Source organism: Globicephala melas, chromosome 3 (genome assembly GCF_963455315.2).
Source record: "Globicephala melas chromosome 3, mGloMel1.2, whole genome shotgun sequence".
Taxonomy (NCBI): domain Eukaryota; kingdom Metazoa; phylum Chordata; class Mammalia; order Artiodactyla; family Delphinidae; genus Globicephala; species Globicephala melas.
In genome coordinates this window covers 162042916-162066769 of record NC_083316.1, presented here as the reverse complement: position 1 = coordinate 162066769, position 23854 = coordinate 162042916, and the positions used below count along the sequence as shown (strand labels likewise).

At 46.5% G+C, this 23854-nt stretch overlaps 1 protein-coding gene across 12 annotated transcripts in view; it reads left to right on the top strand.

Moving 5' to 3' along the window:
* Positions 1 to 23854, top strand: part of CACNA1A (calcium voltage-gated channel subunit alpha1 A) — a 345736-nt gene that overhangs the window by 225361 nt on the left and 96521 nt on the right. For 9 of the 12 annotated variants that reach the window (XM_060297032.1, XM_060297037.1, XM_060297038.1 and 6 more), the window contains 5 exons: positions 1289 to 1482; positions 16331 to 16434; positions 17535 to 17650; positions 18758 to 18814; positions 20315 to 20410. In XM_060297032.1, the coding sequence (XP_060153015.1) occupies positions 1289 to 1482; positions 16331 to 16434; positions 17535 to 17650; positions 18758 to 18814; positions 20315 to 20410 (567 nt within the window). The remainder of the gene's footprint in view (positions 1 to 1288; positions 1483 to 16330; positions 16435 to 17534; positions 17651 to 18757; positions 18815 to 20314; positions 20411 to 23854) is intronic. The other 3 variants (XM_060297031.1, XM_060297036.1, XM_060297035.1) reach the window with 1 other exon arrangement.

The window sequence follows — 23854 nt, the reverse complement described above, 5'->3', positions numbered from 1 at the left end:
TAAAATAGTGGCCGATGTGTCATCGCTTCTTGAGTAGTAGGTGTCCCTTCTGAGGTGGTAAATGTCATTTTGCAGGACCTAGAGTTTCTATTTAACCGGAGTTTCAAAGGCCAGTAAGATTCATGCATTCTATGTTGGTTTACTTCACTCTGTTGCTTACTAAGTGGAGGTTAAGGATGGGCTGCAAAGCCTGTATGTAGGCTATGTATAGCCTATATATAAATATATCACATTGAGATATATTTTTGTTTTGTGGGAGCTTGAGTTTACACACTCAGCTGTTTGATTTTTTGTCGGACAGTGTCACTCTCTGAAAACCTTCAAAAGTATCGTTCACTGAATAGAATCCCCTCATATCCGCGGCTCTGGTCCAATGGGGAAAAGCCTGGGATATTCTGTGCTCCCCTAACTCCCCCAGAACAGCTCCCTGAGCCCAATACATCTCAAGAAAAAAAAATGAGTCAGGCTACAGAAGAATAACACAACACAATTGACAAATTTGTCCTAATGGAAGTCTGGAGAACACTGCCCCCAACCACCTCAAAATGCACACAGCACAGTTACCAAAACTGACTGTATTGGGGACCTTAAAGTGCATGTCGACAGATTTCAAAGGGCAGAATAATACAAAACATATCCTCTGACCACAGCGCAATTAAGCTGGAAATCAAAGTTTTGGGAAATTAGGAGACATGCTTCTTAGTTGTGGATGCAACGGTAGGATGTCTGAGATTTGCTTTAAGAATATTTTAGTGGCAAGGTAAAATATTTTAGTATGGGGAGGGGATGTGGATGAAACAAGATTAGCCCTGAGTTGATAAATGTTGAAATTGATGATAGGTACAGGGGAATTCATTATATTATTCTATTTTTATAGATATATGACAAATTTTTAGTGCTTCCTGGTTATCCAGGAGTCAAAGAAGAAATAATAATGGAAATTGCTAACTATTTTACTTGAACAATAATGATACTAATGCATGACAGAATTTGTGAGATGCAGTTAAAGCTGTATTTAAAGAGTAGTTTATAGCCTTAAGGAACATTAACTCATCCCAAAAGTCGAGGAAAAGAACAAAAAAGGAACAACGCTTAGAGAAGAAATTAATGAAATGGAAAACAATGAGTAGGTCAACAAAGCCAAACACTTTGCTTTTTGGAAAAAGACTGATAAATTCATCTCAATGGCCATTTTTCTTCAACAGCATTGAATCTTCGCTGGCTCCTGTTTCTCAGAGCTGGTTTTGCCGGCCCTTTCCCCTGATTTTTCTCCCCTTCCCTTTCATAGATGACATTCAGGGTGAGTCTCCAGCTCCGTGTGGGACAGAGGAACCTGCCCGCACCTGCCCCAATGGGACCAAATGTCAGCCCTACTGGGAAGGGCCCAACAATGGGATCACTCAGTTCGACAACATCCTCTTTGCAGTGCTGACTGTTTTCCAGTGCATCACCATGGAAGGGTGGACTGACCTCCTCTACAACGTAAGTGACAAGGGGTCGTGGAGAGCCAGGACCAGCCAACTCCTGAGGCTGCAGTGGAGGGAACCTGAGCCGGGGAGGCAGCCGAAGGACAACTCAACACGGCCCCAGGAGAGCCGGCCTGAGGCTCAGTCCTTTGAGGATATGGGAGTGTTGTCCTCAGAACTCTAAGTAGAGAAGGGCCCTCGGGAGATGGAGATCTAGAGGGCACACAGATGCTGAATAATTTTTAATTGCACAAGTTTTTAAATATAATTTTAGATTTTTGAATATGCAAAGGTTGTGTAAGTTAAAAACCAACATAGATGAGAGATAGGGAAGTGTCCTTGAGCACCTATGCAAAGGGGCTCTGCACTGGAGCCCTCACTGGCCCTCCTCCAGCCATGCCCCTCCCTATGGGGCTGACAGGAAATGTCTACCAGGAGCTAGTGCCACCACCACTCCACTTTCTAGATCACATTTTGAGTCATCTTAGATCCTAGAATTCCCTTCCCAAGCCCAGATTCCATGGACTTGCATGAGATTCTTCCATGGGTCTGTTCTCTGACTACACCACCCATTTGTATCCTCTGAGGGCCAAGGGTGTCCTTGGGGTGGCTGTTGGCACAGATGTGGCTGGAGTTTGGACATGCAAGGTGGTGTGTCCATGCATGTGTGTGTGGAGCACCCCCTCCCCTGCCTCCAGGTGGCAGGCCATGGTCAAGGGGCAGGGAAGCCTGTCCCCACGCCATTATCCAGTGCAGACATCCAGATTCTAAATTCCAGACTGACCTTCCAAGTGCTTATGAAGGTGTGTTTGTAAAGGAGGCACATACAGCACATTTTATTTAGGAGCTTTTAAATATTTACACATATATATGGGCCTCGGTTGGTACTCTTGTCCTAGGTCTTGAAAATGTTAAGTTCAGGTCAGAAAAGATGTACACTCCTACCTGCGCCCCCCCCCCCCCCGCTTCCATCCTGCATAGCATCTCTAGGAACAGACAGCAGATTTGAGATGCTCAGGCTCTTTCTTGGCCCTGACCTGCAAAGAGCTTGGGCTAAAGGCTACACCCAATTGGCCAAAGCTTGCTTGGGCTCTAGGTTTTTTTCTTTTCTTTTCTTTTTTTTATTCTATTTATTTATTTATTTTTGGCTGCATTGGGTCTTCATTGCTGTGCACAGGCTTTCTCTAGTTGTGGCGAGCTGGAGCTACTCTTCGTTGCGGTGCATGGGCTTCTCATTGCAGTGGCTTCCCTCGTTGCGGAGCATGGGCTCTAGGCATGCGGGCTTCAGTAGTTGTGGCTCGCGGGCTCTAGAGCGCAGGCTCAGTAGTTGTGGCGCACAGGCTTAGTTGTTCCGCAGCATGTGGGATCTTCCCGGACCAGGGCTCAAACCCGTGTCCCCTGCACTGGCAGGCAGATTCTTAACCACTGCACCACCAGGGAAGTCCCTAGGTTTTTTTTTCTTTACAAGGCTATTGCAAGAGGAGGCTTCAGAGGGATATGAACCCTCCTGGGAGTGAAACAGAACTGGGAGACAGGAAGGTAAGGAAACTTAGGCAGAGAGTGGGGGTGGAGAACAGGAGCTAAGTAAAGTGTGAACATGGAAACAGGTTATATCATGGGATTGGACATCCAGAAAAAGGGTCCAAGGTTCATAGGAAGACAATGGAGATGAGCTCAGTGGTGGATGAGGAAGTGTGAGCAGGGACACGAATTTCCAGAGGGTTCTATAGTTGTAAGCACCATCATCTTAGGGGATATTTGCCCTGGAAGCTTAGAGCTGAATCACCTTGGGGGAAGCAAACTCGGGGGAAACAGTTGAGAGAACAGAGTCAGGCATCAGGCTGCTTGGGTTCCCCTCCCGACTCCACCACTTCCTTGCTGTGCAACCTTGGACAAGTCACTTGGGCTCTCTGTGCCTCCATTTCCATGTGTGCAAAATGAGAAGCACAGTCCTACCTCACAGGGCACAAGGACTGAGTGAGGTGAATATATGTGAAGATTTAGAACAGTGCATGGTCCAAATTTGTAGGCCAAATTTTCCACCCCAAAGGGCACTCCTTTTAAAAATGTAAATGAATTTTTCAGTGTGAAAACTCCAGCAGCGCCTGAAGAAGTGGAGTGAGCCATTGGGTCCCACTTGATGTGCCACTCTCACCCCACTGGTAACTGCCACTAACTCAGAGTAGCCTTCTAGAACTTTCCATGCACTTACATCCCACAGTCATGCTTTGGGTGGAAACCCAGGGAGCAAGGATTTGAGCCTGATGCGAGCCTACAGCAGTGATAAATTACCACAAACCGGGTGGCTTAAAACAACAGACATTTATTACCTCACAGTATGGAGGCCAGAAGGTGTCAGCAGGGCCAGGCTCCCTCCAGAGGCTCTCGGGGAGAATACTTCCTTGTCTCTTCCAGCTTCTGGTGGCTGCCAGCAATCCTTGGCATTCTTTGGCTTATAGATTGTCTGTTGTCCACTCGAATACCCCATCTTCACATGGCCATATTCTTATAAGGACCCTGGTCGTATTGGCTTAGGGCCCACCCTACTCCAGTACAACGTCATCTTAACTAATTACATCTGCAGCAACCCCATTTCTAAATAAGGTCACATTCTGAGGTCCTGGAAGTTAGGACTTCAACAGATCTTGGTGGGGCAGGGGTGGTGGGGACGTAATTCAATTCATAACATCTCCCAAATGAAGTGCTTGCACCTGAACCCTTGTCTGGGGCTTCCTAAATTAAGACAACCTCCCCCCCACCCTGAAACACAACCACTAGGACAACTCATTGCTAAGGGCAGGGGCTAAGTGGCATCTTTGAGTTTCTGCTGATAAGGACAGAGCTATTGCTTTTCCAGACTCATTTGGGTCCTGCCCTTGTGCTCTGCCATTTGCAAGGCCTGCCCTAGGACTCCCTTAGCTCCATCCAGCCACAGGCAGGCACAGTGTCTGGACTATCTGTCCTTTTATGCTTGTGCTAGAGCCAAGCCCGTGAGCATGACCTCACCATCCACTATCAGGTGAGATCCATGGGAAGAGTCCAGAAGCACCTGCTCCAAGCATCTTAGAATCCACAGGCACAGATGCCAGATGGATGTCGTCCAGCTGGGTGGGCAGTGCTTTATGATCCCAACATCTCATTTCTTTTCTCAGTATCATTGAAACCCATTTGTTTATTCCATAATTACTTATTGAGTGCCTACTGTGTGCCGGGAAATGATCAGGTGATCAGGGACAACACAATGAAGAAGACAGACAAAAATCCCCATCCTTGTAGGGGAGACAGATGTGACCAATAAACATTATAAATAATAAACTACTCAGAAAGTGGAAGATAGACGTTAAGCAAATACATAATGTGGGACGTGGTGACATGACCTGTGTCATCCTATGAGGACAACAGCAGGATAAAAGGACAGGTGTTGGGGTGTGGGGGCTAGTTTAGGTCAGGCAATGAGGGAAGGCTCCTCAGAGGAGGTGACATTTCCATAGAGATGGAGAGAGCCAAGCAGATGTTTGGGGGAAGAGCGTTCTTGGCAAAGGGAACAGCAGCTCGCCTACACGGTGTGCTGGGGCCCCGTCCAGGTTTTTCCCTTTTCAATTTGTCTCTTTTCTTTCCCACTTGGCTTCCTGGTTAAAGTGCCTTTTAGAAAAAGCCTAACCTTAACTAATCAGCACCCCTGTCGAAGATTTATATCGGGATGTGCACCCCAGCGTTATTTGTAAAAATAGAACAAAACTGGAAGCAACTGGTTAAATACCGTATGGTCCCTCCATATGATGGAGTATCATGTCATTAAAAATCATCTGTTGGGAGAATATTTAAGGATGCGGGGAAATGCTCACCATATAACGACAAGTTGGGGGGGGACTGATTTTAAAAAAAGAATCAAGGTGAGATAAGCCTTATGTCTTAGTCACCTCCGGCTGATATTACAAAACACCATAGACTGGGCAGCTTAGACAGCAGAAATGTACTTTCTCACAGTTCTGGAGGCTGGAAGTCTGAGATCAGGGTGTCAGCGTGGTCCGGTTCTGGTGAGGGCTCTCTTCCTGGCTTGCAGACGGCTGCCTTCTCACTGTGTCCTCACATGGTGAGGGCAGAGAGAGAGAGAGAGCAAGCTCTCTGGGATTAGTGACTTTTACAAGGACACTAATCTCATCATGCGGGCCCCACTCTCATGACCTCCTGTAACCCTAATCACCTCCCAAAGGCCCCATCTCCAAATGCCATTACATCGGGGATTAGGGCTTCAACACATGAATTGGGTTGGAGAAGGGACACAATTCAGTCCGTAGAACCTTATAATCTCAAGTGTGTAATTTTGAAAATATAAGGAAAAAAGGCTGGAGTCCACTGTACCAAGATGGCGTTTAGGTAGTGGGATTTGGGAATCTTCATCTTCTTGATACTTCTCTATATTGTCAAAATTTTCTACAATGAGCACAATTTACTTTTATCCTCTTTTTTTTTAATTGAAGGATAGTTGATTTACAATATTGCATTAGTTTCAGATGTATAGCATAGTAATTCAGTTATTTTTTTGCAGATTATATTCCATTTTAGGTTATTACAAAATATTGAATACAATTCCCTGTGCTATACAGTAAATCCTTGTTGCTTATCTATTTTATGTATAGTAGTTTCATAATTTACTTTTATAATCAGGGAGTGCATTTAAACTTGTCTTGCTAAGCGTTTAGGAGGAAAAAGATTTTTGGTTACTCGTAGACCAGGAGATGGGGAGGAAGGACAGGAAAAAGAGCATTTTCTGGGTGCCCATTGTATGCCGGGTGTTTTTATCTTATATTACCTGTCCAGAGAGAGTCCACGTCAAAATATATAAATTACTTATTGATTGACATAACAATAATAAATGGTCATTTTATTGCTTTATTATTAAATAAACAAAATAAGTGAAGAAGAGACAAATCTTCCCTACAAAAGAATTCCATTTAATATATATAGACAGTCCCCCTCCAAGAATGGAGTTTAATCTTTCCCCCACCCCCAGTTTGAGGATGGGCTGGACTTAGTGACTCACTTCTAAAGAATAACATAAGGAAAGGACATATATCATTTCACAGTGGAGGAACCTAGAAGACACCACCTTAACCAAGTGACAAATGTTGACATCCCAGTGGATGTGTGATCATAGGATCTTTGATTTGATATGATGAGGAGGGAACCTCACCTCCAGGGTTTTCTTCTCAAAGACTCATAACCCCATAATCGTAGGCAAAACATCAGACAAACCCAGACTGGAGGGCGTTCTGCAGGATACCTGAGCAGTTCTCTTCAAGACAGTCAAGGTCGTGACAAACAAGGAAAGACTGAGAAACTGACCCAGACCAGAGGAGCCTAAGGAGGTGTGAGGACTAAAGGAAATGGTGGATCCTGCATGGGATCCTGAAACGGGGGCAAACCCAAATAAAGTCTATAAATAACTGGTGAAGGAGAGATTACTGTCACCCATGTTACAAATAAGACTCTGGTTGAGAAAGTTGCCGGAGGTGGCCAGACAGGAAATGGCAGTACCAGCCTGCGAGCTCTGCATTCCTCTTCCCTGTGCTCTGAGCTGAACCCAGAGAAACAGATATTGGTGGAGAGGGAGAGAGAGGTGGGGGGTTGAGAGAGGGAAAGAGAGGGAGGGAGAGAGGAAGGGCGAGCGGGAAGGAGGGCAGTTGATTTTCAAAGGAGGAACTTCTTAAAACTCTCACAAAGTCTGGGGCAGAAAGATGGAAGATTGGAAGCAAAGAGAATCCACCTGAAAGAATTTTAAACCTTGTTGAGCCACAGACCCCTTTGTCAGTGTAATGATTTTTAAAGTCTAATAAATGAAAAGACTGGAGATGGTGAAGGAAGACAAATGTACTGAAATTGTTATAAAAATATTGTTAAAAACAGATGGGTGACGTCATTTTAGTGTTTGTAACACATTGCCAACAGGACCTGGCAATGAGTCAGATGACCCCCATAATTTCATGGGAGTGTTGAAGCTAAAAGATTTTGTGGGATATCTGGGAACGACATGTGATTTCTGTGGGTGAGGGGCATCACCGGTTCTGCCCACACTGTTGCAGTTTGCTGCCTCCCCTGGTAATGGAAGAAAATGCCCCACTTTCTGGTGGAAATTAGGGGAAGTGAAGGATTAACTTTTTTCATGCAAATTCACAGACTCCCCAAGGATTCCCATCCCAGTTGAGCCTGAGGGAATCTCACAGTGATTTCTGTGGTTGCTTGGCTAGGAAAACCCTCCGAGGAGGTTAGCAAGTAACTGAAATTCTCGCTGTCCGTGTCTGGCTCAGCCCCCACCACAAGTTACCCAATCCAAAATGTCAAGAGTGCCACTGTGGAGAAACTCTGCTCTAGAAGACCAGGGATCCTTGAAGATGGGGCATTGAGGCATCCCTGGGCATGGTGGACCTGCCCACATTATGATTTTGTAGTGGGGTGAGTGCTTATCCAAGCCCAAAGACCACAAAGGCAAGTATATTGAAATTCTCTGCCAGAAGTGTGGTCCGAGTCATGTCTAACTGCCATAAAATGAGCCTCAGTCAACAGAGCTGAGCTCTATCCTTGTCCTGGACCTCTGAAGGACCCAGAGGGCTCCTGTGCCCATTCCTGGGCCTGGGGCCCACATTGGATGTGGGCAGCCTTCTGGAATCCTAATGGGCTATCAGCTATCTCCTCTGTACCGCACTATTCTGGATGTTTCTCTGTGCACCAGCCTGTGACTCCTTGATGGTAACCTTCTAAGGTAGAACCTTAAATAGTCCCATTTTACAGATGAGGAAACTGAGGGCCAAGGCCACACACAGGGAGTTAAGGTTGGAATCCAGCTCTGACTCAACACCAGTTCCCTCAGCATCTGCTATTTGCTACCTCCCATGGCAAACAGGATGGAGGACTGGCTCTCTGAGCTCAAGGGGGCGGCATGGGGAAGCCCAGGAGGGCTGCACTGGAGCCACTTGCTGGAGACAAAAGTTGGTGGCTCTGTGTATTGCTTGAGCAACAGGCAGCCTTATTTCACAAGGACCCCCTCACCGTATGTGCATGCGTGACTCAAAAAAAAAAAAAAAAAATCAGAAATCACCTCCACCCCACACAGAGGACATACCCAACATGCTTCTCACTGAATGAGCCAAAACGGCCTGGGGGTGCAGTGTGGGCGATGGGACTTGCCCTCTCTTAGTTGCTACCAGGGTGGGGAGAGGAAGAGTCTGGGGCCCTGGCAGGACCTGTACACCATTCGCTGAGAGCCTGCTGCATCCCTACATCCTCCTTGTATCATCAACTGATCCATAAAACAACCTCATGAGGGGAAATATTTTTAGGTCCATCTTCCAGATGAGGAAACTGAGGCTCACAGGGATGCAGTGACCTGCCAAGATCCCCTAGTCAAGGGTAGTGAAGTCAGGATTTGAACCCAGCACTGGGCACTAACCGTTACACTCCCTCCCTCTCTCTATGATTCTCACCTTCTCTGTTTTTTTCCCGTCTCTGTCTTTGTGTCTCTTAATTCTTGGTCTCTCTGTCTCTCTCTGTTTCTTCCTGTCTCTCTCTCTTTCTCTCTCCTCCTTTCCTTTCTTCGCCTCTTTATTCCTCTCTCTCCCCCACCTCTCTGTGCTTTTCTCTGTGTGTTTCTCTTACTCTCTCTTTCTATTCCTCACTTAATGGCAATTAAGAAAATGGTAAAACTGTGCTTAGTTGATGATTATAAATGCAAGTCCCTTGACAAATGGTCACTAATGGTTGAAACTGATCTTTGACCTAAGCCCTTGTATAATTCATAGATGTTTATTTTGGCCAACATCAAAGCATCAGATCTGGGGGACTTCAGATCACACATTCATTCAACTAACAGTCATTGAATGTGTACTGCATGAAGGCAACGTTCTAGGCACCAAGGATATGCAGCAAATGGAAGAGACAAAAAATCCCTGTTTGGGGGGAGTTGACGTTTTGGTGGGAGAAGCAGGCAGCCAACAAGATAATTAAGAAAATTTTATATATATGGCAGAATCTTAAATATTTTAGGCTTTGTGGGCCATGCCGTCTCTGTCACAACTACTCAATCTGCTTTCGTGGCACAGAAGCATCCACAGGGATGATACATAATGAATGGGCTTGGCTGTGTGCCGACAAACCTTAATTTACGAAAACAGGTGGCATGCATGGGTGGTCGTTTGTCCACTCCTGTGGAAGAGGGTGATGAAAGCTCAGGTGAAAAAGCAGTAGAGGGGCTGTGGATCCTCAAGGTGAGAGGTTGACGTTCTTCTAATAAGACCTGAAAGAGGTGAGGGACAGCCATGTAGGTATGTCAGGCAAGAGAGACCCAGGTGGATAGGACAGCCAGTGCAAAGGCCCTAAGGCAGGAGTGGTTCTGACATTTGTGAGGAGCCCATGTGGCTGGAAGTGAGGGAGTGAGGGTGAACAAGGGAGCTGAAGAGGCCAGGGGAGGTGACAGGAGACCTCAGAGGCAGAAAGACCATATAATTCGCTGCCCAAACCAGGATAATTTTGAGAGTGAATGGGGAAAGGAGAACTCAAAAAATAATTAACAGGCGTCGCATGATTTAATAACAGGGACAAACTGGGACAGACGTACGACCTCCCTCATGGCCACTGTGGGGCTTTGGCTGTTTCACAGTCAAATCCACCCCATTTTTATCCCTTATTGCTGGGGAGTTGGGTGTTCTCTTGAGCCGAGGTTTGTTGTTTTTTTTACATCTTCTGTACTTTTTCTGACTGAACCATGCTCAAAAAAATTAGAGGAAAATAAGCCATAAAACAGAAGGCACTTCAGGGTTTTACTGAGACTCAGCCATTGTTTGATGAGTATCGAATGCTTGCTAAGCGCCAGGCACCCTGCTAGGTACCAACAGTGTGGGGGTGAATCAGTATTTTCCCTCTCCTTTAAGGCTCTCATGGGCCAATTGTTATAAACAGAAAGTACTATGTAAGTGCAATGAGGGAGTGAGGTAGAAAAAAAAATCTGAGGGATACAAGCCAGAATGCTGGGTCTAGCCCCAGCTGTGCCATCCGCACCCTGTGTGAGCCAGGCAGATCATCTCCCTCAGCCTCAGTTTCCCCATTGGAGAATTCTGGAGATTCTGGGAATCAAGGGGTGTTGGTTGTCAGCTCAAACGGGCTCTACTAAAGTGACCGTTGTTGTCCCACCTGCCTCTTCATTTCCCAGGGAAACAGCCTGATCATTGGGACTTGGGATAAATACATTTCCCTGCCATTGTTATTATTTAAACAATCCGCCCACAGGGACTTCAAATGCAAATGCATATATTGACAAAATGATTCAGAAAGCAAAACCTGCTTGGAAGTGAATGAGAGTTCTGTCTGTGCTGTGAGGAGGGGCAAGCCCTTTTTGGCTGGAAGGCTTCTCCGAGAGGGGGCACAGTAGAATGAAAGGCTGAGTGATGAGAGGGAATCAACCAAGTCAAGATGTAGGGGAAATTGTCTCCAAACAGAGGCTCAGAGGACAACCAGCTCATTGTAATCTTGAACCTTAATTTCTCTGTCAGATATACAGGAAACATTCTTGTCCCCCATCTGCCTCCTGAGAGCCATATAAAAGTCAATGAGAAAGTGATATTTGAGAGAAATCTAAAGGAGATAAAGGAGTGAACCAAGGAAATATCTGGGTGTATCAATCAGGAAATCTAGGTTATGCTGCGGTAACAAACATTCTCCAACGTCACTGTGATTTTAACAACAAATGTCTTTTCTGGTTCATGCTACATGTCCAGTGCAGGTTGGCAGTGAGGAAGAAGGGAGCTATACTCAGCAGAGTCACTTGGGACCTAGCTAATGGAGCAACCAGCACCTAGAACATTACCAGTTGGTATTCCAAAAGGAAAGAAAGCCCTGGAGGGTCCCACACTGGCAGTTCAGTGCTCTGGTCCAAAAGTGACTTAGGTATTTCCACTCGCTCCTCATTGGCCAGCACTCATCATATGACCCTCAGCCAACCACAGGGAGACAGGGATGGGCCATCTTGCTGTATCTCAGGAAATATTTAGTGACAGCACTAATGAAGAATAGCGTTGCAGGCAGTGGAACTCTTTGAGCCTTGGGAAGAAAGACAAGGCGATCTTGCAAGTGTATCTTTCTGGTGTTAATGACTTTGACAAGCAAGCCAAAGGCAAGCAAGCCACATCCAGACTCATGAGCACACCCACGCTTAACCTGAACTGCCAAAGGATGTAAGACCCGGGATGGGAGGTTGATGTCCCCCACATTCTGTGCTATCACAGGACGGCCAAGGAAGCTCCAGTCTTTCGGCTTGGGAAATATATTTCTCATTTTTCTCCTGAGCAAACCCCAGGAAGCCCACCTACTGATCAAAAACTGCACCCAACCCTCTGCCAGCTTCTTCTCTGTGAGTTGTTGGATCCACAGCATGGAACTGAGTCATTTGGGCTAGATTGGAAAGAGAACAAGCATCTCTAAAATCAGGCAACAGAACCCCAATCCCCAGGGAGGGAAAATCAAGACAAGGGAGGAAGAAGGAGAGAGGAGGGAGAAGGGAGGAGAGAGGAGGGAGAAGGGAGGAGAGAGGAGGGAGAAGGGAGCACAGCTTGGGGTGGAGGATGTGGGCTGTGTGGGGAGCCACCTCTCATTCAGTCATTCAACAAACATTTATTGGACACTGCATGCATGCCTGGCATTGTGATAGGGAATATAGCAGTGGGAAAAAAGCACAATGTCTCTGCTCCATATGGAATTGACTGTGGGGAGACAAACAATGAGCAGGAGAAATAAGTATAGAGGAGGAGATGCACTAAGGGAAAAATAGAGCAGGAAATGAGATTAGAAATGAAGGTGCAACTGTAAAAGGCCATCAGGGAAACCCTGCCCGAGAAAGTGGCCTTTGAGCAGAGATCTGAAGGAGGTGAGGGAGCCATGTAGGAAATTGGGGGAAGAGCATTCCAGGCAGAGGAAGCAATAGATGCAAAGGCCCTGAGGTGGGACTGTGCTTCGTGCGTTTGAGGAGCTATAGGAAGGCCATGTGGCTGGAGTGATCCAGGGGGAGAATGACAGGAGAGCAGGGCCTGAAAGTGATGGGGTCAGGAGGTGCCACCTCTGCCATTTAGTAGCTCAGTTACTGTGTTCTTTGTCTGTGGCTGACATCACCAAGTACCACAACTGGATGGCTTAAAACGACAAAAATGTATTCTCTCACAGTTCTAGAGGTCAGAGTCCAAAATCAAGGTGTCAGCAGGGTTATACTCCCTCTGAGACTCTGGGTAGAATTCTTTGTTGCCTCTTCCTGACTTCTGGTGGTGACTGTCAGCCCTCAGCACTCCTTGACTTGCAGCCGTGTCCCTCCAATCTCTGCCTCCATTGTCACATGGCTGTCCTCTCCCCTGTGTGTCCCTGTCTTCACCTGTTACTTCTTCTTCTTAAAAGGACACCAGTCATAGTGGACTAGGGCCCACGATTGTGACTTCTTCTTAACTTAATGGCAGCTGCAAAGACCCTGTTTCCAAATAGGGTCACATTGAAAGGTACTGGAGGTTAGGATTTCAACCTATCTTTTTTTGGGGGGTGGGGCGTGCCATGCAGCATGTGGGATCATAGTTCCCTGACCAGGGATTGAATCTGTGCCCCCTGCATTGAGAGCATGGAGTCTTAACCACTGGACCTCCAGCGAAGTCCCTCAACATATCTTTTAGTGGGGGGTACAATGCAGCCCACGACAGGGACCTTGGGCATGGGAACTTTACCTCTATGTGCCTCAGTTTCCTCACCCGGGAAGATGGGGAGGATCACATACCACCTTTTGTGAGAGGATTAAATGAGCTCAAGTAGGCTGAGGACCTGGCACTGTGAGTGTCTTTTATGCCGGGCAGCATCATGGGGCCAGGTGGTTCTAAGCATATCAGGGAGCTGGGGTGTGGGCAGATCCTGGGGTGGAGGGGCTGCCTTGGTACCAAGGGCCTCAGCCATTTCTCCCCGTTCAGTCCTGCCCCTCTTCCCCCACCCACCCACTGCTCCGTCTCCATCCCAAACCTGCTTCCTGAGATAGCCAGACTTTTTTCTTCTGTTGGCCGGTGCAGGCTTTCCCTGCGCTATAGTTAGCCCTAAGAAATGGTAGCGAAAAGGTCTCAGCCACAGCAGCAGCATCAGAGGGGAACGCACAAAGCCGGTCCTGCCTTCTGTCCACCCCTGTTCTGCTGACCCTTTTCTTTCTTCCAGAACCTCCAAGAAGCAAAGCATTGGAACTCTGTTAGAACAAGGGTGTGAGCAGGGGACTGGCATATTCATTGTCCCCTGAACCTGTCTGTGTCCATCATGGAAGTTGGCTTTTTGGGTTGGTTTGTTTTCTTTTTTTTTAATTATTGTGGTAAAATAAACATAACCTAACATTTACCATCTAAACCATTTTTAGCTGTCCAGTTCATTGGCATTAAGTGCATTCACTTTGTTGTGCAGCTGTCACCACCATCCATCTCCAGAACTTTTTCATCTTGCAAAACTGTAACTCTGTCCCCGTTAAACACTAACCCTCCGTCCCCCTCCCCCAGCCCCTGCCCACCATTCTACTTTCTGTCTCTGTGAACTTGACAACTCTGGGAACCTCATATAAGTGGAATCATACAGTTTTCGTCCTTTTGTGTCTGGCTTATTTCATTTAGCATAATGTCCTCAAGGTTCATCCATGTTGTAGCATGTGTCAGAATTTCCTTGCTTTTTAAGGTAAAGTTGACTTTCTTTAAAAAAAAAAAAAAAAAAAACTTTTTCTTGGTTCAAGTAAAATACACATATAGGACACTTCACAGATCACATCTGATGAATTTTTACAAACTGAACACACATGTGTAACCAGCACCCAGATCGATCAGGAAACAGAACCTTCTCAGCCCCAGAAGGTTCCCCTCATGTTCCCTCCAGAGTCACTACCCTCCCCAAAGGATACTCCATCTGGACCTGAAACATCATCAACTCATTTGCCTGTTTTTTGTATTTTGCATGAATGGAATCTTACATATATGCTCTTTTCTGTCTGGCTTCTTTTGCTTGATGCCAAGTCTGTAAAGTTTCATGTGGTGGATGGCAGTCGTTCATTGCACAACATTCCATTTATCTTCCCTCCTGTTGAGAAGGGTTCAGTTTGTTTCCAGTTTGGAACTGTTATGAAGATCACCACTATGAACATTCTTGCATATGTCTTTGGCATACACAGGTTCACATTTCTGTTGGATAACATCCCCGGAATGTAATGTTCATGACATAGTGAAGGTGCATGATTTAATTTTAGTAGAAATTCCCAACCCATTTTTCAAAGTGGTTGTACCATGTATTATGGATTGAATTGTGTCCCTTCCAAAATGCACATGTTGAAGCCCTAACTCCTAGTACCTCAGAATGTGACTTTATTTGGAAATGGGATCATTGCAGGAGTAATTAGTTAAGATAAGGTCATTAGGATGGGCCCTAATCCAATATGACTGGTGTCCCTATAGAAAGGGGAAATTTGGACACAGAGAAAGACATGCACTCAGGAAGAAAGTCATGTGTTGATGAAGGCAGAAATCAGGGTGATGCATCTACAAGCCAAAGAACCACCAAAGATTGTCAGCAAACCCCCAGATACCAGGGGAGAGGCATATGCTCCCTCAGAGCCTCCGGAAGGAACCAACACTGCTGCTACCCTGATCTTGGATTTCTAGCCTCCAGAACTGCGAACCAATAAATTTCTGTTGTTTTAAGCCACCCACTTGGTGGTTCTTTATTACAGCAGCCACAAGAAACTCATACACCATGTTACCCTCCCATTGGCAGCATGAGACAGTTCCAGTTCCTCCACAGATTCACAGCACCAGTGTCAGTCGTTCTCATTTTAGCCTTTCTGCAGGGCAGCAGTAGCACTGAAAGTGCTTTTAAAGGTGAGCTTTTAAAGCCACATCTGCCCCCGCCCACACACACACACACATTCTGCAGATGCCATAGAGCTGATGGACCACCAGAAGCCTTCCCCAGCACAGAGATTAAGTCCACAGGCTCTGGGTCCTGGCCCCCTGGTTCAAATCCCATGTCCACCACTGTCTAGCTCTGTGACCTCATGCTGGCAATTTTGTCTTTCTGGGCCTGTTTCCTCAGTGCATGACAATAACATAGGGACATCATGGGAATTAAACAAGTAAATAAGCCAATGTAGGTAATATGCTTAGAGGAGTGTCCAGCACAAATAAGTACTCTTTAAGTGCTGGGGGTTTTTTTTCTTTCTTTCTTTCTCTATTCTTGATTTTCTTCCCCTCCTCTCACTTATTGGCACAGTGTTCTGTTCTCCCAGAGAAGAATGTTCTATTTGTGGACTTCTTCCCCTTGAAAATTGATCTGGGCATTTCTGGGAATTTTTCTGTGGTTGACATTGAGGCTGCAGGCAATAGAGGAGGGAGACACTTAAGGAAAAGGTTCACGGCCCTGCCGTCTGGCTTGGTGATTTAACCTGATTATCAGACCCTGCCATCATGACTGTTTGGGGGAGAAGGGAGGGAACTGGGGGTTCATTTCTACATTTCAATGAGCTTTTTTACCTTCTCCTCCTGGAGTTTGATCTGTGGAGTCCTCCTGAGTTTCATGCTGGTTTCTGGTCCTGTGAGGACTACATGATTAGGAGGGGGCTTTGTCCTTCTAGTGGTACCTCTGGAGTCTCCCCCACTGGTTGATCCTGTGCTCTCTCTCCCTCTCTGCGCTACCAGAGCTCTAGGACTCCACAGGCAAGGACATTTGAGGACAGAGTCCCAGGAGAACAAGAGTTCCCCCTTCCTTCACCTGTCAGGTCATACCTGAGTCCCACTCAGTGCTCACCTGCTTTCCTTCCTCACCCCCCCCCATAGAGCAACGATGCCTCAGGGAACACTTGGAACTGGTTGTACTTCATCCCCCTCATCATCATCGGCTCCTTTTTTATGCTGAACCTCGTGCTGGGTGTGCTGTCTGGGTAAGTCTCTGCTACTCCCCCCATCCCACTCCCCCTCACCATCTTTTTCCCAGGAAGAGGCCATCATTCTCCAGGCAGAGAATAGGCCTCTTCTATTGCTTTGGGTTATTAGACAGTTATCAGCAAGCCATGTACAGGTGCGTAAGTTGTGCACTGCTGAAGGCACCCAGTGAAGGGACTCATGGGAGGTGAAATCCAGCCCAGCCTTCACTCACCAAGCTGTGCTGCTGGCACTGAGCTACCTCCGCCCAGGGGGCGGGAAGCCTCTTTGTAATTTAGACCTCTCACTTGGAAGGTTTTCTCAAAATTTTCAGGCCCACAACCCAAAACACAAGAAAAGTCTATAGAGCTTTAATTTCTATAATTTACATTTTGTTAAAGAAACAATAGGTTGGGTTTCCCCCCTCCCCTATTTTCCAAATATAAAATCGTAGCATACAATCAACCATGCATTTTCATGACATGCATTGTCCCCTACCCCCAAGATTGTTTTTCTGGCTTAACCGTAAGTGAGTTTCATTTTTCTCACTACAAGAAGTCTGGGGACTGGTTTGGTGGCTCCATGGTGCCATGATGGACCCCAGTGTCTTCTAGCTTTCCACTCTGACATCCTTTTGGAGGCTTCCAGTCTCATGGATGCTTCATGCTCTCAGGATAGCTGCTTCATGCTCACAAGATAGCCATCTCACATTCCAAACAGGAAGAGGAAGAAGGGAAACTGGAAAAGTCCTATATCACAGAAGTGAGGCTGCTGCAGAAATCTTCAGCTCATGTGTCATTAACGTAATTTAAGAGAGGGATGCAACTATTCTTTAGCCAGGAGTACAGAGAATGGGAATGGGGTATGCAGCCAGCAGTGGTTGGCATGGCATGGTTTACGGTTTTGTTTTGTTTTTCTCTAACTGGGTGCAGTTGTTGGGAAATACGGGAAGCTGGCAGAAATACCCACTCCTGTAATATTCTGATCTTCTGTCAGAAGACCTGATTCCTCTTGTTGAAAGGCGCTGCCCTCCAGAGACTCTGAATCCCCAAACATACACACACAGAGACTCCCTAATATTTCTAAAACGGCCAGACCTGACTCTTCTGTGCTTCTTCAGGGAGTTTGCCAAGGAAAGGGAGCGGGTAGAGAACCGGCGGGCTTTTTTGAAGCTGAGGCGACAGCAGCAGATTGAACGAGAACTCAATGGGTACATGGAGTGGATCTCGAAAGCAGGTGAGGCCCTTTCATCCTGGGGCTCAGGAATTGAAATCCCAGGCCACGGAGCACACAGAGAGTCATGCGTGCAGTTTGGAGATGGATGAGGGAAGGGTCATGATGGGAGGAGAAAGAGGACCTGGACTGCTGGTTCCAGTTTTTAGCAACAAGAATCCAGCGGGATGAAGCCAGGATATGACATACATAACACTTAAGAGCTTTAAAATCAGACATTGGGTTAGATCCCAACTCTGCCACCTCCTAGCAATGCAGCTCACCTCCCTGTGCCTCAGTTTCCCTGCCTGTTAAACAGAGGTAATGATAGTACCTACCTCATAAGGCTGTTTGAAGAGTCTCTAAGGTAATCCAAGCTAAGTCACCTAAGAAGAGCAGTGCCTCCCATACAGTAGGTCCATGTTTATTTGTTCAGCTAGTTAAACACTTATGGGACACCTGCTGTGTGCCAGGCACTGCTCTAGGCCCTGAGATTTGGTCTCTGCCTGCAGGACTCTGACAGTCTAGTGAGAGAGGAGAAAATAACCAAATACATATAATGTTGGATGTTGCCAAATGCTGAGAGGAAAAATAAAACGGAGTAGGAGGCAGAAAACAGTCAGAGAAGGAAGGGTGATCAGAGGGGGTCTCTCTGAGGAGGTGACCTCTGAGCCGAGACCTGAAGGAAGTGAAAAAGGAAGCCATGTGGATGTCTAGGGGAAGAGCTTTCCAGGCAGAGGGAACAGCAAGTGCAAAGGCCCAGGGGTAGGAGTAGAGTTGAGTCATAGCAGGGAAGCTGTGTGTGGCTGGAGCAGCGTGAGGTGGAGAGTGGGAGAAAAGGAGGACAGAGAGATGACGGGGGCCAAATCAGGCAAGATCTTATAGGCTATGGTAAGGAGGTTGGTTTTTATTTTGAAGGAGGTAGGGATGATGTTGGCTTTAGGACCATCGTTGAAGTGGGGCTGGGAGTCAGAAGCAAGTGAGCAGCATATTTCTGGCTGATTGAGTTGTCACTCAGCAAGGGGAGAGTAGAGTGGCCAGGAGGACCCTTCTCCTTCCTGGTCCAAGGGAACCCATCCCCAGGAGAGTCCTCCAGACGCTGGAGCTTAACTATGTGCTCTTCCTCTTCAGAAGAGGTGATCCTCGCCGAGGATGAGACCGACGGGGAGCAGAGGCATCCCTTTGATGGTAACTGCTCTGAACCTGGCTCCAGGGGTGGGGGTGGGTCCCAGGGGACACAGGAGGAGCCGAGGCTGGGGGGACAGGCTACTCCATTCTGAGGGGCTTCCAGGGAATGGATGTTCAGGGCCCAGGTATGCCAAGAACAAGCACAAGACCAGGTCAGGCTCAGGAAGATAACGGGAATGGTGGGAATCCGCTTCCTCGAGGAATTTCAGGACCTTAACATGGGGTTTCCCTTTCTTGCCTGCCCTTTCTGCTTTGACCATGTGCCCAGCTACTTCTGCTTTGACCATGTGCCCAGCTACTTCTGCTTTGTGCCTCCATTTTCCCCATCTGTCAAATGGGCATGATAATAATCATACCTACCTTAGTTGATTGTTCATGAGAATTATATTAATTATTGCAAATAGAATGCATAGGACAGCGTCTGGCTCGGGGTCAGCCCCACTTGTGTTCACTAAGTAAAATAAATAATAATAATTTCACCAATGGGAATTCCCTGGCAGTCCAGTGGTTAGGACTTGGCGCTTTCACTGCAGTGGCCCGGGTTCAATCCGTGGTTGGGGAACTAGGATCCCGCAAGCCACACAGCACAGCCAAAAATAAAATGAATTAAATTAAAAAAATAATAATAATAATTTCAGGGCTTCCCTGGTGGCGCAGTGGTTGAGAGTCCGCCTGCCGATGCAGGGGACACGGGTTCGTGCCCCGGTCCGGGAAGATCCCACATGCCGCGGAGCGGCTGGGCCCGTGAGCCATGGCCGCTGAGCCTGCGCGTCCGGAGCCTGTGCTCCGCAACGGGAGAGGCCACAACAGTGAGAGGCCCGCGTACTGCAAAAAAATAATAATAATAATTTCACCAAGAATCCAGCTTACTATTAAGGACAGTTGTCTCACATGTTAGAAAGCTGTCTAGACAGAGCAATGACTTTGGATTGAAGAGACCAGGAGTGAAAAGGAAGGAAAGGAGCTGGGGCCCTATCCCAGTAGGTTAGAAAATGGATTTTGTGGGGAGGGAAAGAGATTACCCTTGGGGGTGTCTAAATCACTTTATTGGAAGTATATGCCTGTACTCACTGTCCCCTGGCGAGCTCTTGGGGGTGGAGAACCTAAATACTGAGGAAGGGCTTCCACAGTCCCAGCCCACCTAGCAAGTGTGCTAAAGGTTAAGGGGTGGGCTGTTTTCATAGGAGTCACTACATATCCAATCCCAGGGCTCCTAGAGGGAAAATGATAGCTGAGAGCCCAGACTTCGAGTCAGACTGAACGGGACGTGGTTCTCATCTTTACCCCTTGGGCAAAGTCACGTACCCTCCCTAAGCCTCTGTCTCCACATCTGTGAAATGCGCATGCTCTTACTTTCCACCAAACCAGACCACCACGCGGGTAAGGTCCAACCACACATAGAAAGTCCCTGGTAGAGCCCAGCACCCAAGGACACACTCAGTCGATGTCATTTTTGTGGCAAAAAGGGTAACGTCTTTTTCTCTTGCCATGTTTCCATTGTTGGAGCTCTGCGGAGAGCCACCATAAAGAAAAGCAAGACAGACCTGCTCAACCCCGAGGAAGCTGAGGACCAGCTGGCCGATATTGCCTCCGTGGGTAAGTCCTCCTGCTGCCGCCTGGCAGTCGTTTATTACTGATCGCCCTCGAGATGGAGTGTGAGAGCTTGGGGCACCGGGCTGCCTAGATCTGGGTCTTGATTCTGCTTCTTCCCACCTGTGTCCGGGGGCAGATGACATGATTATGAGAATAACAACAGAGCATGTCTTTGCATATTATTGGGAGGAGAAATAAAACTAAGTAATCTACATATAGGGACTCCCCCTGACAGTCCAGTGGTTAAGACTCCGCGCTTCCACTGCAGGGAGCACAGGTTCCCTCCCCGGTCGGGGAACTAAGATCCCACATGCCGCGTGGCGCGGCCAAAAGAAGAATAATAATCATCCACGTGGAGCATTTAGAACAACATGTGGCAGAGAACAAGGTCCCCATGATATTGGCTAATATTATTATTCATTAATTATTTATGAATAATATTATTATTGTTCATTAGTTCTCATTGAGGGGCTACATTTATTAGGTGCCCAGTTGTGAACAAGACAGAGACCAAATCCCCACCCATGTGGATCTTGCGTCCAGGGCAGAAAATAGATATTAAACAGGTCATTACACAAATAAACCTGTAATGATAACAGCACTTCAGAGGAGATGCCCCGCGCTCAGCCTGCTCTGGAAGAGTGGAGTGTGGTCAGGGAGGGCTTCTCAGAGGAGGTGACCCTGACAATGAGAACTGAAGGGCGGGTAGGAGTTCACCATGGCAGTGACAGCAGAGAGAAGGCTGTGCTCAGGCTGTTGCTGTTGGTTATCTCCAAGGGCAGCGTTTGAGGTGGGAGAGGACATTGACTTCTTTCCTTGTCACCCCTCTTGTTTGAGACTGTGTTGCTTTCGATCTTTCCCAAGGAGACTCTACTATCTTTTGAAATGGGTTTTTTAAAATTCCGATTATGAAGGGAATTCCCTGGCAGTCCAGTGGTTAGGACTCTGCGCTTTCACTGCCCAGGGTATGGGTTCAATCCTTGGTGCAGGAACGAAGATCCCGAGAGCTGCATGAGTACAGCAAAAATAAAATAAAATAAAAATTCCAGTTATGAAGAGTGGGTGGGGGAGCTTCCAGGCAGAGGAAATAAGACAAGACTCTGAGGGGAGAAGGCATTAAGGCTGATGGGGTATATGGAGCATAGAGGCAAGGATGAGAGAAGGAGGGAGGGAGGAGGGAATTCAAAGTATACACCTGTTTCTGGGACTTCCCTGGCGGTGCAGTGGTTAGGACTCGGCGCTTCCACTGCAGGGTGCACGGGTTCGATCTCCGGTCGGGGAACTAAGATCCCACAAGCCTTGAGGCACAGCCAAAAAATAAAAATATACGCGTGTTTCTAATCCCCAGGAACCAACTACTTCATACTCTGCTTTTTTCATTCACCCCTAGCTTATAAGCTTACTGCTGAGTTTCAAAATGATTTCCGTCACTGTCCCACACTCCAGAGGGTGGCTATACCATGGTTTGCTCAGCGTGGCTTTATTATATGGTGTCTGAGTTGTTTCCAATTTTTGCCCTTACGAGGAGCCCTGCTGGGAACATTTACGTGCAATGACTCCCCCCACCCTTTGGGTGGATTTCCTTGGGGATAATTGTAGGATCAAAGATGTTAACAGGTTTTCAACTCATTATTCACAGAGCCATTCTGAGTTTCAAAAACACTGAACCCATTTATAAACCTGCCAAGTATTCAGACACTCACGGATTCTCCCACACCGGCCATTGCCTATTACCCGTTTAATTTCCTTTCCCAGATAAGTCGGTTTGTAATGATACCTTAAAGCTTGTTTTCATTTGCATTTTTAATTTCTAGCCCACACACTCTTTTCCTCGTAATGATGAACAAGTCCTATTTCCACTTGTGGATACATCTGTTTCTCTCCTTCCAGCAAATTCAGGCATTGGCATGCCCCATCAATGCTCTGTGAATTTGATCCATTACATCTGTCCAACATCTTTTCCCCTTTAGGTTGCTTCCATTCTTCTAATCTGTTTTGTTATATTTTGATAGGCAAATATTTTTTGTCTATACCACATTTATTAAATGTCAGGCACGGAAAAAAATAGGGTACCCAAGCTCTCCTCTATGGATAAGATTGGGTACCTGTTCTTAATTAACAGGGAGATATTATTTTTCATCAGTCCTTCTAAAAAAGATGAAAAAGTGATACCACCCAGAGTTGGCAACGATGAGGAGAAGTGGGCATAGCCATATGCCATTGTCAGGAATGTAGGTTGCAGTGTTTGTGATGTATGGTTTGGCATTATTTAATTATTGATGTTTATATTCTTTGACCTAGAATTTCTGCTTCAAAACATTTCTTCACATATGCAAAAGATCTATGTACCAACCTCTTCTCAGCAGCACTGTTTCTGGCATTCAAAAAAGTAAAAACCAGAAACAACCTGTGTGCCCCCAAATAGGGAGATGGTTAAAGAAATTATAGTATTTATATACAATTGAATACTCTGCTGCCAGGAAAAAGAATGGAGTTGCTGTGGCATGGAAAGATGTCTGAAATATATTTTTTGGTGAAAAAAAGCAAGTTGTACAACAAAATGTAAAATGTGTGGTCCCGTTTTTAAAACAAAATTAAGAAGTGTGAGAGGTACTTAAAGATGTGGAAACTGGAGGGATTGCAAAGGATTTTCACTTTCTCCATGACATTGTTCCTGGAATGGATGGATTAGTGACAGGCATTACTTTTGAAATCAGAAAAGTAATTAGGTAAGTTTAAAGTTACTTAAAAGCAACAGAGACTAATTATAAGGAGTCTCATAGCTATACAAGGCAGGAAGGAATTTGTCTGGTGGAAAAGCAAAGAAAGCTTCGTGAAGGAGGTGTTTTTTAACTGGGCTTCACGTGCGATGGGGAGAGTGTTATTAGTTCACTGGGGTCACCATAATAAAATAGCACAGACTGGGTGACTTCTTTTTTCAAAACAGAAACTTACTTTCTCATAGTCCTGGAGGCTGGAAGTCCAAGATCAAGGTGTTGGCAGGGTTGGTTTCTGGTGTGGCCTTTCTCCTTGGTTCATAGATGGTTGTTTTCCTCTGTATCTTCACGTGGTCTTTCCTCCATGTGTGTGGTCTTTCCTCCATGTGTGTCTGTGTCCTAATCTCCTCTTCTTATAAGGACGCCAGTCATAGAGGATTAAGGCCCACCTTAATGATCTCGTTTTAATTTAATTACCTCTTGAAAGGCCCTCTCTCCAAATACAGTCACATTCTGAGATCCTGGGGGCAGGGTGGGGGTTGGTTAGAACTTCAACATATGAATTTGTGGGACACGGTTCAGCTCCTAACGCCGGGGGGAGTGGGGATGATCCCGGAAGCCATGATAGATTCACAGAGGGTTTGTCTGTGGGAGACCCTGGGGCTCGAATTTGCGGCTGACATAAGAAAACTTGCTACTTGGAGAACCCAGATTCAAGGCTGACATTTGA